Below are 17,776 nucleotides of genomic sequence, written 5' to 3' on the forward strand. Positions count from 1 at the left end.
TGATATTTTTAATGAACTTTGTAAGTACAGTGCTTCCTACAGAATCTATATGGGCCACAAACAAGAATCATAACCAAAACAATACTTAGTTTATATATACTTACTCAATGTATCATAGATAATAAAGGTAATCAATATTTTTAAACTTAATATAAGGAGGGGAAAGGGGGAAAGAACGAGAAAGAACGAGAACAAGAGAATGAGATTTAGTTCAGTTGGAAGGGACCTACAACTGTGATCTAGTCCAACTCCCTGACCACTTCAGGGCTAAATTTGCAGTGCCTTCAAGTTTTCACATTGAAACTATCTTACCCTTGATTCACTGATAAAAAAGCTTTATCTGAAGTTCAGTCTTCTGTAAAGGCATCTACTAGAATCTTGGATTACAATAACATTAAGGCTTGTGGGGCAAAGATGAGAATGTGCAGGGTGTGGGGGGTGCCTGGGCTTTGCTGGTCAAGGTTGGCTCTTTTGTGACATCTAGGAATCTCCTCTAGGTAAGTACCTTCACCTTTTTCACCATTCAAGCTCTCTTGGAAAAGGCAGATCTCTAAAAATCAGAAAGGTGTAATTCTGTATAATCCTGACTTCTGATGCCTGCTGATGGACAACTCCTGTGTTTCCATTAACACCCAGAATTTAATAAGCAATAGGGAAAGAAAACTGAAGAAAAAATCTGTTCGTTTTTGCTGCCGCTATATGGAGTACTATGAGCTCCAGCAAAATCACCAGGTGCTTTTTCCCAACAGGTCATTTTTCACTTCGTTCTTTCGGGGCGGGGGGGGGGAAGGAAAATAAAAATAACAAAAATTGAGCAATACTAACAGGATATTCCCAATGAATAATACTAACAGGATCAGACAATCAGAAGAAGGAATATTCACTGTCATTACAGCTGAGAACATGGAAAATGCTTGTCTTTCCACATGAGTATTGAACTTAATCTGCCTTTCCTATTCCTCCTCATCCTCTATTTTCACCTCTGACCAACATGGTTTTTTCTTCTGCTGTTTATGCTATCAAGGTTTATGCATTTTATATAAACAGGGGTCTGAGAAAGGATAGTAAGTATAGCAAGTGATGGATGGAATAAATTAGCAAAAGGAAGTTATGATTCTTTAGAAGCAAGTTATTTTTGAAAGATGAGAGGCAGGGAAAGATCAGTACAGAAAAGAAACGCACTGTAAGAATGTGATGCAGAAAGATAACAAGAAGAGGTGGAGGCAAATAAGGGGAAATCATAGATGGTTCAGGGATGACATGCCATTGATCTGGTACAGGGAAAAAGGAGAAAAAATTGGACTAAAGTCAGTAATGGAAAGAAGAAATAATAAAACCCAGAAGAGAGCACACAGCTGATATATTTGGGAACATTACCACCTTCTTATTTTATAATTAGTTGTCACAAAGATCAACATGTTCTAAAAAGCTGCACCTACTTAGGCAACACACTAGTGAAAAATAATTTTGTATTTTCTGCAGGCTCAAAGTATATGATACTAGGCTTGAAAGGAACCAGGGACGTCAGCATCAAATAACTTACTGCAGCTTGATATAGGGGCTAACAACCGGAGCCACATAAAACAAGCAAACAAAAACTTACTGGTAAACTCCTATGGAAAGAACAACTCAGACAGCTCCTAGAGGCAACATCATATATATGCCTGCCCAGAGTGTTTTTACACAAATTTGTTACCATTGACTCTGTACAATTTTTATTGCAGCTTTTGATTTGTGCCAGCAGCTCTTTACTGTCAGGAGTACTAAAATTCACCCAAAGATATTTATGTCTAGAAATGCATCTAGGAAAATGGTTATTTCCATTAACAGTACAGCTAGCAAGTAATTCATTAACAAGACAGAACTATTAATCATATCATTCTGTGGCTTATAACGGGGGAGAAAATACAATATTCTCAGTGTTGGGTGTTAAAACGTAGTGCCTAACAACTATTTATTGTGACAAATATTTTCAAAGAAGTTCCTTTAGGCAATTTCCCCTTTGACTGTAGTGAATCTTCTATGGCAAACACCTCCAGACTGAAAAGGCAAGAGACATTTCATATTAAACAGTCAAAAAGAATTTCCAATAACAACAGGGACATTAACTGAAAGAATAAAAAACCTATGGGAGTTATATGGTAAAAGAGTATTCACTGGGGCAAGAAAATATAGATACATTAATTACACAACATAATATTCAATCTGTATCACTGGGATACAGCAGAACCCAAGGAATACTCTGAAGTACTGACAATGACAATGCCCAGTGTATCACTGTTTTGCATGCTATTTACTTGGAAATGCACAGATGTCTAAGAACCTTACAGAAAGCAAAAGGCAACAGTTGTGCTATCTGGAAAGTGGGAAGTTACGATGTGAAGCAATAGCCATATGCTATAGTGCATTGCTGAGATATAATGACATTTTTCTGTGGCAGAAATGAACACAAACCCATTACTCCTGGCGTCAATATTGGACAATTGGTAAATAAGCTTTTATCCCAACAGCCTCTTCCTGGATTATATTGTTATCACCCCCTGACTTTTCATTTTCTTCAAACAGGTATCACTCTGGGTTTTCCAGAGACAGCTGAAGCCTCAGCAGGAATGCAGAATGATGGCAAAGCTGCACACTCAGGAGGCTGCTGTAACATCACCTGACTGTATGTTCAGTAAATACAGGCTAAATCTGTTATGGCATTAGTAATCTCAGTCTCCAAAAACTATGTTTGATAATTCTGCCTATCTTTTGTTCCATTCCAGCCTGGTCCCGTTTCCACCAACGTCAATGGGAAAAGGAATTTCTTTGTACTGTAGTTACTAACATGGTACTAATTTCAAGGAGAACCTTTTCACATCCTAGACTTTCCGTGAAGCAGGACACATGCAAGTCCTGTATGTAATCAGGGCACACAATTTTGAGATTTTTTTTCTGATGTTCTGACCCAAATTTTTTAAACAGATATTTTATGAGAGTTCAGTTCTGTGGCAAACAGAAAGACTGTGCACAGGTGTAGTGTATTTCTGTAAATAAACGACATTACCAGAAAATGGCTACAAATGTTTTTTCATCTTGCAATACCTAGACTGATTATGTTTTTTCTCTATAAACTTTTATGTAATTTCTTTTCCCTTTCTCTTCATTCTTGTTTAGAAAAGTCTGCTTCCTTGGCTTAAAAATTCTTAAGTATTCGAAGGGATGAAATAAATTATGTTGTGAATCCACCACATTCATCTTGCAGTATTAGCAACTGTTCTAAAACTGGACACTACATTTTAAATAAATTTTCTTTTGCCATCACAGTGTTGAAACTGGCATCTGCTATCACCAACCCATAAGAAAGCATGTACATACTTAGGAAGGTTCAACAAAGAGATTCAGCTACTGATAGCTGGCAAATAGGGCACCCATTAAAAAGATGAAAAGACTGATAAGCACATTGTTTTACTTTTGTGGGTAGTATATAATAGCTAACTGACCTCCAAGGGGGAAAAATGCCAATCTAATGAGACTAGAAGACTGATACTTTAAGTCAAGCATTTAAGTAGCTCTGAATAACAAAACAATGAGTACCATGGTGTTTCAGACAACTGTTCTTTGCCAGGCGAGAGGACACAAGATAGAGTAGCTGATTTTCTTCTCCTGTTAGGAAAATATACCCCCAAAAACTTATCACCTGCTAGGATCAAAATGTTTCTGGATTCATTTACTCCATTACCCAAGTGAACTCTCTGGAGAATTAAGCAATAGTTTCCCTGCCTCATATAGACTAAACCTAAAAACTTGGTAAACTCTTGTTTTATCTCACAAACCATAATTTTTAATTGCTAACACACATAGGAAAGGCATAATCCTCCACTGATGATATCATAGTCTACTGCCATGGAAATGACTGCAGTATCGTAAACACAGGTTTAACATGACCTCACTTTCATAGGAAAGAGGGAAATTTCACTGGAATGTGAATGACATTGGGAATAAACTCACACAGACACTATACCTTGACAAAACTCTCTTACTAGTCAGTTAAAATATGGAAGATGAAGACTACAGCTAGACATGCAGCTGAATAGAAAAGGGGTTCTCCTATCCAAACACCGTATTACTGCTGCTAAGTCTTTGAACAGAGAGAACCCTCTGAACTCCTGTCAGAGTTCCACTCTGTAAGTTCACTACACCAGACAGGAGTGAAATCTCTGCCCTGACAGGCTTACAGTTTAACCACAAGAACATGAACAAAGTATGGCTATAAGAATATAGTGTAGGATCACAGAACAACATCGTAGCTGGAATGCTTCCTAGAATGAGTAAGTATTTCAGAAGTGGGAGGAAGAGAACTATACAGTCTCTTGAAGCACACAAAATAACATGAAGTCAGATGCAAATGCATAAGTACGATCTCAGTGCGGCAAGTGCTAAGTATTTTGGCATTGGCTCAGGAAAATACATATATTTAACCTTCAGCTCTGAAGTACTCTGAGAGGCGTCAAACAACTCAAGAATTGGAAGCTGAAATTTGTGTGTAAGCTTTGTGCTGCCATGAGCTGGGAATGTTGAGTACTGTGCGGAACCCCAAGTTGAGATGAGACAAGAAGCTTGAGCCCAGAACAGGGAGTGGAGAAATGTAGAAGGTGATAATGATCTCACTTAAGTAGAACCTTTCATCTTGAAGGATCTCAAAGCAATTTACAAACTTAAACAGACCAGACACTGCAGCTGGTAGAACAGAAGCAGACAGCTGGGAACTCATTCATAGGAAGGAGGTGGCAACATGGGACTTACTGGGTGCCAGATCTTCCCAAATGCTGGTGCTGGAAGAAAATAGCAGGGCTAAACCAGAGCTTTTCCCTGAATCTTGCCATGCAGCCATGTGAGAAAACTGCAGAAAGCAAACAGGCAGCCAGAGCTGAGAGAAGCAGAAAAAACAGGGGGGCTCTGGATAGTTGAGGAGCTGCCACTCTTAGGAGTGTAGTATCCCTGCCTTTTGTCTCAACCCCAACTCTTCACACTTTCTGCAGTAAAACCTCATGTCTTGCCTATTATTTTTGCCCTTTTTAAGACCTTCCTCGAATTTCTCTTTACCTTTTCCTATCTTTATAAAGCAGACTACCCCCTCTTCCCTCCTCCAACTCCAACATGTTTCCCAAATGCACAGTAGGAGAAGTAGTTCTGCATCTTGGTTATTGGGAAGCCAAAGCAATTCTTCAGCTATGGCATTCATGTAGTACAGGCCCGACTGTAGTACCACAAGGGCTATTCTTTAGCTCAAAAGCACTACTAAATACATACTATTAAAACTGAACTAGATAAACAAGTCTAAAAAGCAAGAGTTGTATTCGTTATTGCTGAAATGGAATTGCTTCTGGAAGGAAGGACAGTGCCTAATTACAGTACAGTAGCTTAGGACACAAAATGAAGACACCAAATAAAAAGGCAGGGAGGTTTCAATTAAATAGAACCCAGAAAGAAACACTTCTGTTTTGCTTAAGTTAAAAGACATTGTGTGACCAGTTTCACATTAATATTTCCAAAGACTTTTAAAACTACCACATTTCCATTTAGGAGGGGGAGAAAAAAGTTTTCATGGAGGAAAGCCAAAGTGTTGAGCAGGTGTTCTAGCACCACCAGTCCTTCTCAGAGAGGTCCCACAGCATCCTCTGTTGCACAAACAGTTTCTTTCAGAAAGTGACAGCTGGGATCAATGGTGCAGTGTCTCTCACTTGGGGTTCATTAACTTTGGTTGCAAATGCAGCTCTTGTAATAGGTTAAAAAAATGTCATTGGTGCCCTTGCCCTAGTTGTTTTCTGTTAATTTAAGAAACACACAACCAGACATTTTCCCTCCTTTTTCCCTCTTCAATATTTTGTCTTTTTGTATTAAAGGAACTTTGTTGGAAGCTTTTCAGGTCTGGAGAATAACACCAGATACTTTTAACACACTAAAACATTAAACTGTGTCTCACCCTGAAATAAACTGATCACTCAGATTTTGCAGGGGACACACACGACACAATCTCATGACAGTTTACAGCAGCAAATACCTTCTTTTGACATGAATGAGCTTGGATCAGGCCCCACATCAGATAAGCAGTGTCTGGGCCACTACAGATATTCAAAAGCTGTATATGAACAAACACAGTTTTCTTACTGAATTCCATTACTGAGGATTTAATCAACTTGATTTTTGTCCTGTTTTTCTTTTTGGACCCCCAAGATACAGCTTTCTTCCGGCCAGGCAAGAGAAAGGAAAGGGGAGTTTCTCTCAACCATTTAGGTCCTCTAAAATCAGGGCAGAACAACAAAACACTGAGCCTGCGCATCCTGCGTTTACTATACACCCAAACTTTGCTAGGTTGGAGAAGACGACAAGGGAATAGTACAGGCTCTGAAATCAAGCCCAGATTTTTCACTATTACATAAACTAAACAATTCACAGATGACACATTCTCTCATGCCTTGATGCCTTTCGCTGGATCCAAAAGATTAATTTCCTCAACTGGACTAAGCTTGTATTCCTTCACAGTTGTGCTTTCCCATGCTGCTGGCAATGGCAGATTGACTAGAATGAGGAGTGGCTGCTGCAGGGGAAGCATTACAGATAAAAACAAAAACACAAATGAAATGGATTTGAAGGATTCTAGAACACTTTTCTCTGCTGCTAGGAGAAGCTGAAGAGCAGAAAAAAAAAAAATTAAACCAAGAAAAAACATTAAAACTTGGTGACTGTGCATGCATGAGAAATGGTGGAAATGAGAACACATGTGAAAGACCTAGGAACAAAGCAAAGAAGAAGTCAAATATGAGATTTTCTCTGCTTGCTCAAAAGAAACATAAGAAAATTCCTTTCTATATGCCCACAAAAAACCCCTCAAATTATTGTCCCAATATTGCACTTTAAAAAAGAAAGTGCAACAGAACTTAGCTTTGGATCATAGATATTTCCAGCGAGCCATTTACTTCAGCTGACAATAACCACCACTAGAGGCTTAAGAGGAAGACGCAGAATCTCAGTAATGGAGATCCTGTTGCCATTTTGCACAAGCAGAGATTGTGCTCGGTTAGCAAAGATGATTCAGTACACCCATCAGGCTACTCCGAGATGTTGACTCCGGATGTGCATTTGTCACCACTGCCTACTCCAGGCTGGCAACATACTACTTTGTAGCTCAATGCTTTCTCTGCTCTGTCTTTCTTCTCTTGCTGGATGCTTTCAGTCAATCAGTTTACTACTTGTAATAATTATTAACAACGGTTGTTACAACAGGACCAGAAGCTCCATACAGGGAATAAAGCAATGTGAGGGAAGGAAAGGGGTCCACAGAAAACTAAGATTCCAAATTTTGAACATCCTAACAAACACAGTTTTCCAGTATTTGCACTGGGGTCTCATTCTCAAGTTAAAGTGAAAAACTGTTGCTGTTGTGTCTATCCAAAGACTGTTTTTCCATCTTACATTTTGTTGTTTGTTTCTGCTGTTTTCAATTGTGATGCCAAAGTTTCTCCTGTTTATTCTAATTGTTTTAGTGTGTCTCTCATTGGTTTATATGTTTAGTCTTGTCCTGATTTAATATGAATTAAAATGCCAATACCACGACCAGTCTGCAAATATGAGTCACAACAGAAACTATTTAAATAATACTATGGATGGTACCCGTCTGGTTTGATATCTAGATCATATAGAATAATGCTGTTTTTGTTTTCTACTACTATTGCCTGCTATTGCCAATGAAGTGTTGATTATGATTGTGACCACAAATATGTTTTGTTCCTGGTCCTATTAAGCCAAAAGAGTGTGGTTTACTGCATGTATGTACGTGAGGTTGTTTTGATTATACTAAATTCACTTTAGAAAACCCACACTCTGCCACTGCAGCGCTACAGGACAATGAGAAAAGAATTTCCAATGAGAACAGTGTTTTAAAAGAAAACCACTGGGCCCCTTCCATTTAAAAGAATTTTAAGGCACACTACCCTCTCTTCTGAATTTTATTTTTTCCCCAAATTACATCCGAATACTGTCTTCAACAGAAGGTCCCCATCCTTTTCCTTCTCAGCCATTACATAAGACATAGCAAGTTTCAAATTGCACATTTCCATTTCACATAGAGGTTGCACTTCTTTAAATCATTAGTTTACTGTATTCAGTAAAAACATGATGTGCTAACTTTTTTTTAGTGGTGAATCTGGCTACCATATGTCCAATGGTAGCTTGAAGCTTATCTTTCTGATTTTTGGTACCTTGCCTCCACAAACCTGGGAATGTTTACCATATAACGTCTGCCTCTCTGAGCTTCTAGGTTTCCAGACAGAGGGCCAAGATTGTATTCTAAAGGGCCAACGAGGTATTTTATCAGTTTGAGTTATAACCTAGCATTGTCTAGCTCTGGCCGAGTCGTAATCAATATGATTCTCTTCTAGGAAAGATAGACTTTAGTGTTGAGTGATTAATATGTCTATCAAACACAATGTGTCCAAAAATTTGTCTGACCTCCTTTGTGTGACTCTTGTTCCAAACTTCTTCAGTCTCCTCCAAATGGGTGATAGACAGGCATTTAAAATTATCACTACCATCCATGCCTTTTACAGGGTGAAATATCAGCACAAATGACAAACAAACACCTGATGCTCTTTCATCCCTGCTGAAACGAACCGGAGCTTTAAACCTAGAACATACAGCCCCTCTAAATCCCAGATATAAAGGCAGTCAAGAAATTCCCTCCTGGTGTCAATCCTGATTCTAATCTGGCTGTTTTTATATTTAATAAAGCTTGCTTATCGCTCCCTATTTCATAGCTTTGCTCTCCACCTAGGTGCATTCCAGTCTAGTTTAGTACTTCCCAGTAATTTTACCAAGATTTTTGTAACACAGGATACATTTACTTTACGTCTGCATGGGTACTACATGGAGAGTTCAGTCAGATTAAACTCTTGCAAGCTAAATTTGAACCCACACTCTTTCTGATTTTATTAAATGCCTGAAGTCCTGTGCTAGTAACGGAAAGAGTAAGGCTGTCTGTTCTTAGTTGAAGCAAATTACCTTATTGCTAATAAAAAGCCTTTTGCTGCTCCTTAAAGTAGGGGCTAATAATGGTGAGTCAGATACATTCTTGTGATAGCGTTTGTACAATGTAAGAAACCCTCTCAGCTGACTGAAAAGTGAAATGACTTTTCTTCAAACACTTAATCTCAGTGTAACAGCATCTATGGCTACAACCCATGGTTTAATCTCTGGTTACAATATGGCCAGTTAATACAGCTTCAACTAAATTACTGTATTTTTATCATATCAAACTTGCAGCCAAAAAAATGGGAGTTTTCTTTTTTGTTTGTTTAGGTGTCAAGAAAAAGTCCAAAGCTGTGGCTGTCAGCAGTGCTTAAACTGGTAGACAATTTTTTGGTGACTTTGTTTTCCCACATTTTAGCGAGACAGAAAAAGGAACGTCTCAAGGTTAGAGCACCATGTTTTATATTTCAGTATAACGTCACAAGCATCTGATAGCTCATTCACACATAACGTCAAGATCAGTTCTACAAGATCTTACTCTGACTTACAACTATTCTTCCTGGAAAGCTGCCAGTGTGTTCTGCAGATTACATAAAGCATTAAATCTTTCTGACACAGGTTCTATTATTTAAGGGTTTTCATCGTTTCTGCAACACATGTCTATGCCTAAACTGTACTTGCTCCTCAGCATATTCTTCTAATCATGTATTCTACACTTTCTTGACCCACAGGCTTTGATATAGTTGTCTGCTGATTCAGATTGAAGAAATGTGTTCTTTACTGCAGAATTCCCAGCAGGGCAACAAGCTGATGCAGTCCAGATAAATATACTTTGAAATCCTATTTTAACCAAGTCTGCATATATAGTTTAAAAACAGATGTGTTTAAAATAGTGCAAATCAAAGACCGATTTGCAAGCTTACTGGGGCTGACAAGGTCAGACAGTTTAGGTTAGTATTTGCATCATCGCCAACTCTTGCAATTTTACTTGAATTCTTCTGATATTTAGTATTCACTATAAAACCCAGGCTGCTAGAACCAAGAGCTTTCATGAACTTTTGTACTTTAACTTTTAAAAGAAGTTTCCCAACCTCACCTATGTACAAAACCCCAAAATGACAAGACTCAAATACCTCATTCTAAAAACAAAATGCCCAGCAAATGAATAAAAAGGAATTAAGGTATTCTTTTTAAAAAAGTATTTCCTAATTTAAAAAACAGCTTTAGGGTGCAAAGGTGCTAAATTTTTGCGGGTTTTGTACTTCCACTTCTTGATCTGTTTGGATATGAACAGCTTTGGAGGCCTGCTCTCTCTCTCTTCTTCCAAAGTGTCATGCAAACTGTTGTCTGCAAGTAATCAACATATAACCTACTTTTTCATGGAACAAACTTCAGTTGCTTTACAATATTAAGTTTTCTTTCTCACTTTTCTAGTGGAAACAAGTGCTTTGAACTGAAAACGTGTTACAGTTGACCAGCTTTATTTACCCTCATAAAAACGTTTCAAAATCCTCTGCTGATAAAGAGTATCAGAGTTCACGTTTTCCCACGCGGGCTACTATGAAATGCTCCTTTTCTGGCAAGGCTAACGCCGAGCCACCTAACACAGCTGTAAACACAAAGCCAAGTCTCTCTTTTCCCTAAAGTTACAGACAACTGATCAAAGCTCCAGCAGACAACACGTTCGAACTTCTCCCCGTTCCTACAGTCTTCTTTGAAAGTATTCTTTGCAGGGCTAACGTCACCCGGGCCCAGCCGCCCCCACCGGCGGCCCTGCTCCTCGCCTCGGTTCCCTCTGCCCAGGGCCGACAGCTCCGCGCCAGGCGCCAACCCTGCTTCTCCGCTCCCAGCCCGGGGAGAGGCGACACCCGCTTTCCTCGGCCCAGGCCGCGAGGGGCGGGGTGCACCCGGCCCAGCCGGCCCCTGGGAGCCGCGAGCGGCCCCTGCCCCGCCCCGGGCACCATGGCGGCCTGCGCTCTCCTCACCTCGGGGCCCCTCCGCCCAGCGAGGGCAGGGAACTGGCCCCGCGGCGGGGCCTGCGGGAGTCCCCCCGGTACTAACCTGACCAGGTCGGTCATACAGGATCCCACAACCACCACCTCAGCGGCCATGGCACCACGGGACGGGGCGGACCCAAGTCCCACAACCCGGCCAAGGCGCTGCCCGGGCCTTGGACCGCGGACCCGGCCTTTGCGCCAGGCCCCGCCGCGGCTTCGCCCGTTGCCACAGGCGACGGAGGGGGAAGGCGGCGGCGGCTGCCGGCCCGCAGGGGCCTTAGGCCGCAAGGGGTGCCCCTGGCGAACGCCTGCCGGCACGGCCGCCCCCTCCCCGCCGCCCCTTCGCCCCCGCCCCGCTCCGGCCGCGGGCAAGCCGCAGCCCCACGCCCGAGCGGCGAGACGGCCCGTCCAGGCACTGCGGCGGCCGCCAATGTCAAGGCCGGTGAAGACCCCTCCGGCCCGGGGAGCGGCGGCGGCGGCTGTGGTGGCGGGGGGGCGGAGGCGCGCACGCCGCGCGGCGGGAGCTGGGGCGCGCACGCCGGGCGCGGGTGGACGGGACGGGCGCGTGGCCGCGGCCGTTGCTAAGCGGGTGTTCCGGCCGCCGTAGGTATGGCGGGGCCCGGGACGGGCCGGGAGGGGCGGGCGGGAGCAGCGCCCCTGCCGGCCCCGGGGTTGCGGTGCGGCAGGCGGGCGGGCTGGGTGGCTGGCTGGCTTGTGCCCCGGCCCCTGTCCTGCCCTCCGCTAGCCCCAGGGCGCCCGGGGCGAGGGGGGACCCGGCGGCGGAGGCCGCAGGCCTGGCTCGGGAGGAGCTGGCCAGGAGGTGGCGCGGGGACCGGTGCGGCCCAGGGCTACGGCTCTCCCAAGCACCGCCCGTCCCGCTCCCGGCCGCCGCGGCGGATCGGGGCGGGGCGGCAGGGCAGGCAGCGCCGGCACGTCCCCCCGTCCCGGGGAGCCGGGCCGAGGCGGGGAGCCGTGAGCTGGCAGCCGGGGCCCGGCTGGGCGGGGAGCGCGGCCTCCCGTGGCAATGCTGAGGGAACGTGGAGGTTACCGGGGCCTCGCGGGCCGCCGTGCCCGGGGCGGGGTGGCAGGCGGGCGGCGTGTTCGGGCACGGTGGCGGGAGGCGGCGGTGGTCGTGGGTCCCCCCTTTTCCCCACCCAGAGACACACACCTGTCACCGCCACCCTCACAGTGGAAACCACCAAACCAGGCTGCGTATAGCCGAGCCGGAGGGTTGGACAGGAGAGATTCCCTCGCACCTGGAGGCCTCTATCGCCACATTCCCCTTTGTCCTCTCGCAGCCTCACTTACTGCCCATAATGCTGTGGCCGGGGGTAGAGGAGCAGAGCGCCTGGCCTCCCGACACTCGCTGGTGCCCCAAGCGCTGCCCGGAGTTTTACGGTTACTGTGAAGCGTATGTTACGCTTGCCTGAAGCCATAATGATAGGCTGCTGAATCTAAAAGGATTCAGCTATTAGTTTGTTTACTTCTCTCAAATGTTTTTTTTCTGGAGGGAAACAGGCTAGGGAGTTTTGTTTTTGTTAATTCCCTTGAGTTTGTTTGTGTTCTGTTTCCAGTACTGTGGGAAAATTTAAGCTGGGGGAAAAAATATGTACATGAAAACTGAAACTTATGAAAATGATATTGTGTTATAGTTTGTGAAGACCTTTGTTTACAAAATAAATCAGTGAGTTTAATTGATAGTGACCCTTTAAGTATTGTGTAACTGGCTTCTTACGTAGAAGGTACTGTGGAACTTAAAGAAGTGATGCAATAAAACCAGGAAAAATGCCCGACAGTAATTTACGTCTTGTTTTGACAAGATCTGCATATTTTATGAATAAAAAGATAAGGAATCTCATCCTGCAGGTCATTTTGGAAGGTGCATCTGTTCAGCTTTGATCACCACCATGTATCTTTTATGGCTCACAATTCTACCCTCGTAGCACAGTCCCCTTAAAATATGTCATTATCAGAACCAATTTTGAGATCTTTGTGTATACCTCTGAGATTGCTAGAAGGATAGCTTGGGTTTCAACATGTTTTTCATGGTTTAAGAGGTTCTTACCTTCATCAGTCCAGCCGCCCCTCTGCTTGAAATTACTCTTCCCTTCAGCAGAGCTGGCAGACTGAAACTCGTACCCTGTTTTAGCCATTCTTGTGCAAAGTATCATTTTGTTTAATTTTTATTAGCCGTTCAATCTAAGCTGTTGGACCTTGCATTTAACTAGACAAGTATGGGCTGCATTCACATCTCTCAGGTCCTCTGAGGAAGAATAAATTTGAGTAGGCAGTAATTTTTGGTAGAAAAGTAACATACAGGAGGTAGCATCTTCAGTTGCTGTAGGTGTTTGCTAAGGAAACATTAAGTTGTTGCCCGTTGTCATTTATGGCAAATCATATGTGTAAAGAGAATATGTTATATGTTAGGACACAGATATTTAGTCTTCAGCTTCTTTGCTGCCATAAAATGTAAGAACCAGGATATTAAAGATAATTACTGGTTTTAGGCAGTCTTACTTTATTGTCTTTTTGTTTGCCTTGAAGTGCCTGGTCTTTGCTTTATTCAGATATGTTCTGAATAGGTAAGATAAATACTCTTTTCTTGAACATTGCTTCATACTATTTTGGTATGAATGACTTTTCCAAGAGCAAAGTGTAACTTCAGCATCACTACCAGTTACAGGGAATTATCAGTTTCTACAATATCCGTTAGTTACCAACTAATGGTTGTAAACTGAGTGTTAGAAACAACAGGAAAATTGTAACTATTGCCTTGTGGTGTTCACACTCTTTATAGGACGCTCGTTAATAGAGCAGTCCATATACAGTGTTTTCTAAGGAGGTGAATACAGTAGATATTGGTGGTTTTCAATTAAATGGATGTTTTAAAAAAACTTTTTCTAATGGTCAGAGTTTAAGTATGAGCTCTTCTGCTCTGCTTGTCAGTGGCACGTTTATGTTACCTTGAGTCATTTATGGCTTTGTTTTCTAAAACTGAAGTACTGTTAATTTTCAGATAGAAATCCATGCCTAAGAATATGATCAAATATGATAAGTTAGCATTTTAATAGGTTACGTGCCCTTCTTTTCTCCCACTTCTCCTACCACAGTCTGTTGTTGTCCGCATTCTTCAGCCTTTCTGTGGTGCAGTGCATTAAAATGTGTGCATGCTCAGTTTCTGCATTTCAGCTAACAAGCAGCAGGTTCTTGAGGTGTGCTAACTCAGCGGCCTAAATGATTTAGCATAAGGTCGCGCAATTGCAAGCACTTCTGAGAAAGCTGGGCTTAAAATGTGTGTACATCAGCTTCCTGATCTGTTTTGTGAATGAAGATGCCCTTCAAAACTTATGGTGAAAGAAAAGCAGTGTTACCCTTTAAAAGGCATGTGCAATGCTGTAAATAGCTACCTAATGAAGTAAGGTAAGAGTAATACTAATTATGGTTACACTAGTGGTATTAGAAATTACAAATGAGAATACAGAGAGAGAATCAAACCCTTGGTTCCATCGCAATCAGTAATGTAAGTCCCATTGATTTCAGTGGAAGCAGAACAAATGTGGCTTGTCAATTATAGACTCCTAATGGAAATGCTCACAAGAAGGGCTAGGCTGTGAAGTGTCAGAATGGCCCACAATTTTTTCTCTTTCTCATAGGGATAGGATCTTAATTAAAAGAGCCTAGTATATAAGTCTGGTTTTATATTGACATTGAATAAACAGGCTTCACTGAATGTTGCAGAGCTAGGAAAAGAAAGATTACCTGTGTTTATTTTTTCTTTATAAACCTGCACATACTTCAGTTACTCTACATTCCTGATCGTTTGCATGCTTAGCTTTTTTCCATTAATGTTTGCAGAGTGCATGTGAATTTACCTCAGATAAGTAGGATTTTTTTTTATTTCCCCCCCACCCCTTACCATCCCTGTGCAGCTCAAGACAAAAGGAAAGAGGAACATACTAAAATGTCACCTGAAGTTGCCTTGAACAGAATTTCTCCAGCACTCTCACCCTTCATTTCCAGTGTGGTCAGAAATGGAAAAGTAGGACTGGATGCTACTAATTGTTTACGGATTACAGACTTGAAATCTGGGTAAGTGAGTTCCTCAACCAAAAAGAATACTCAACCCCTCACAGTTACGATGTCTTTTCAGGACCAGATTTTAGTAGGCTTGTGTGTATTTAAGCTTTTCCAATATATCTGGAGCTGACATACTAGCTAGATTATTTTTTGTCTTACTACCATTTTTTAGTTTGGGAGACTTAATTTGTCATATTGTTGGCAATAATAATCTCGTTAAAACACTTTTATCGCTGCCACTTGATAGTGCTGTTTTTCAGCAGTGAGATAGTTATAAACACATTTTCCTGTTGTTTATCATTTGCTTACTGGATCTTTTCTGTAAATTAAAAACTTGGAGATAAATTGGTGTGACCTTACCTGTAGTCATGAATATGCTAAATAAGAAAAAAAAATATTAACCTTTATCAAGGAAATCCCTCAAGATAAGTACATCAAGTGGCTGCAGAGCCAAATGTTTGAAATCGGCCAGGCTACTCCTTTTATTTTTAATTCCAGAAGGGTTCATGATGGTTTTCACATAGTAATGAAGTTTGGGATCTGCATGTACTCAAGGGACTCTGGTGTGTAACCTCTGTGAATAATACATGGGGGAAGTGAAATGCTAAAAGTAGCGTTTGTTTTAGGCATTGTGCAGAGAGGGGAGACTCCCAAGGTGGCCGATAAAAGAATACTTAAGATGAGACATGTCAGAAATGGCTTTATTCTTTTTAGAGTTGGACATCTAAAGGCATCCCCAATTCAGGTATTTGATACTGGAGTTGAGCGCCTGAAATTACTTTAGCTTAAGGTGTCTAAATCACTGCTTTTGTGCTTTGTGTATAATTCTGAATGATAGCATAAGCCAATAGATCTTGAGAACCACCATAAACCATTGTTGTTTAAAAATTAGTTCTGTTGAAAACTGTTTTTAATATGCTTCTGTAGACTACTTTATTATGGTTTATGGAGAGTTTGGGAGGTACTCTTCTGGTAATTACAATGCCTTCTCAAGGAGGTGGTGTGAATTCTAGGGTTAGTTTGAAAGGAACCATTCTGTCCCATTCCTGCTGTGACAGACTACAGGCTTACTTGGAGGTCTGAGGAGCTGTAACTTTGTTATTAGTGTTGTCTGGCTTCGCATTTAGGCTTGCAAATTATGTGAGACAGGCTGAACAGTTATGTATCTGCTGCCATCATTTCACGCTAGACCTTGCTTTCTCTTGAGCTAGTTTTCTAGGAAGGCTGAGGTGGGAGCTATCTTACATTTCTCCTGTTGAATCTGTGAGAAGGAAATACACAAAAAGGTAGAGAGAAAACACAAGGTGTAGTCTGGTGGTGAAGGTATCAGCTTGCCTGGAGGTAGATGAGGATTTTGCTTTCTGACCACTGAATTCTTATGCTGCCTGCCTTTAAAATAAAGATTAAAATAATATAAAATTATGTTTTCTGGCTGACCCTTTCCAGAGGTATTTTTAATAAGTGTCTAAAGTTTTCGGCCAGTGATCTTACCGAGAAGATCTTGAATTTGCTTTGATAAATCCTGAAAGTTTTCCAAGAGTTTATTCTTGAAAAAAATAAAAGCTGCCCCCAATATCCCCTGTCACCCAAACCCAGTGATTCAAATTGTATAGTAACTGTGCTGAACATGGAGTCTACCACACAAGTACAGCCCCTGACAGAGGTTGTCCTGCATGCAAGTGCTAGCAATATTTTTTTTTGTTCTTGTTCTGGAACATAGAAAAGAACCTAATTCTTTGCACTGAGGCTTTTTTTATGGCTTGAGCTTATTAGGAGCTGGAGTTGGGATAATTTTGAGAATTAGATTGAAAATTATTTTTTTAAGTTTTTGGTTTTTTTTTTACAAATAAGTTTCTTAAAACCATTATTCCAAACAGGATTTATTAGCAGCTGCCTGGAATTTTTTTGAAATGTAAATGTCACGTATGTGGGTTTTTTTGAAAGATTTTTGTTGTTTTACACAGCAGTGTGGAAATACAAAGTTCCCTGTGATGTAGTGCTTTATGATGTTGCTGAACAGGTGAACAGTGTAAAATTACTTAAGGTAGGATGGGTGCATCACAGAATTACAGAAAAGTCCCTTCTATAACTCAAGATCTAGTTCAGTGGCCTTTCACCTTTGATATAGGAGCCTTTGGGACTCCACAGACTGTTTTTGAGAGGCCCATGTCAGTTGATCAATAACGAAATCCCTAACCCACCATATTGTCAGTAGATTTAAAATGTTGCTGGATACTGCCTCTGAAGGAAGACTTTGTAGGGCTCTGAGTCCTAAAATGGATTGAAAACCATTGGTCTGCTCTCCTCCCCTATCCTCACATCATGAGATTATTCAAACCCCTGTGTACTTGCACTTTCATTAAGCTTTTTTAAAGAGAGAAATGACGATGCAGAGGAAATACTGGGCAGAGGCAAATGTAGGTGATACCCGCATGAAGAAACAGAACTATAAGGACATAGCAGTTGGACATAAACAGGAGGAAAATGAGGAGGAGAGTTGTTGGAGTAATGGGGATGAGGATTAGGACATAAGTTGCAAAGCTCCCTTTGCTTTCAGTGGGGCTGAATCAGGCTTTAAACTTAGAAAGTGGAACAGGAAGGTGAGAAAGAGGTGCTAGATTAAATGTTTGAAGTTAAATAAAAAAGCAGTTCTTGATCTCAAATGAATATGACCATTTATAAGTACTATCAGTTCA

At 41.7% G+C, this 17,776-nt stretch overlaps 2 protein-coding genes across 6 annotated transcripts in view; one reads left to right on the forward strand and one right to left on the reverse strand.

Moving 5' to 3' along the window:
- RBKS (ribokinase) overlaps positions 1-11,463 on the reverse strand; it is a 69,729-nt gene extending 58,266 nt beyond the window's left edge. The window contains exon 1 of one of the 2 annotated variants that reach the window (XM_064446043.1): positions 11,068-11,463. In XM_064446043.1, the coding sequence (XP_064302113.1) occupies positions 11,068-11,117 (50 nt within the window). In that variant the 5' untranslated portion in view covers positions 11,118-11,463. The remainder of the gene's footprint in view (positions 1-11,067) is intronic. The other variant, XM_064446044.1, reaches the window with a different exon arrangement.
- BABAM2 (BRISC and BRCA1 A complex member 2) overlaps positions 10,941-17,776 on the forward strand; it is a 176,344-nt gene continuing 169,508 nt past the window's right edge. The window contains exons 1-2 of one of the 4 annotated variants that reach the window (XM_064446039.1): positions 10,941-11,067; positions 14,920-15,092. In XM_064446039.1, the coding sequence (XP_064302109.1) occupies positions 10,969-11,067; positions 14,920-15,092 (272 nt within the window). In that variant the 5' untranslated portion in view covers positions 10,941-10,968. Of the gene's footprint in view, positions 11,076-11,472; positions 11,611-14,919; positions 15,093-17,776 lie in introns of those variants that run through there. The other 3 variants (XM_064446042.1, XM_064446041.1, XM_064446040.1) reach the window with 3 other exon arrangements.

This window comes from Phalacrocorax carbo, chromosome 3 (assembly GCF_963921805.1).
Source record: "Phalacrocorax carbo chromosome 3, bPhaCar2.1, whole genome shotgun sequence".
Classification (NCBI taxonomy): domain Eukaryota; kingdom Metazoa; phylum Chordata; class Aves; order Suliformes; family Phalacrocoracidae; genus Phalacrocorax; species Phalacrocorax carbo.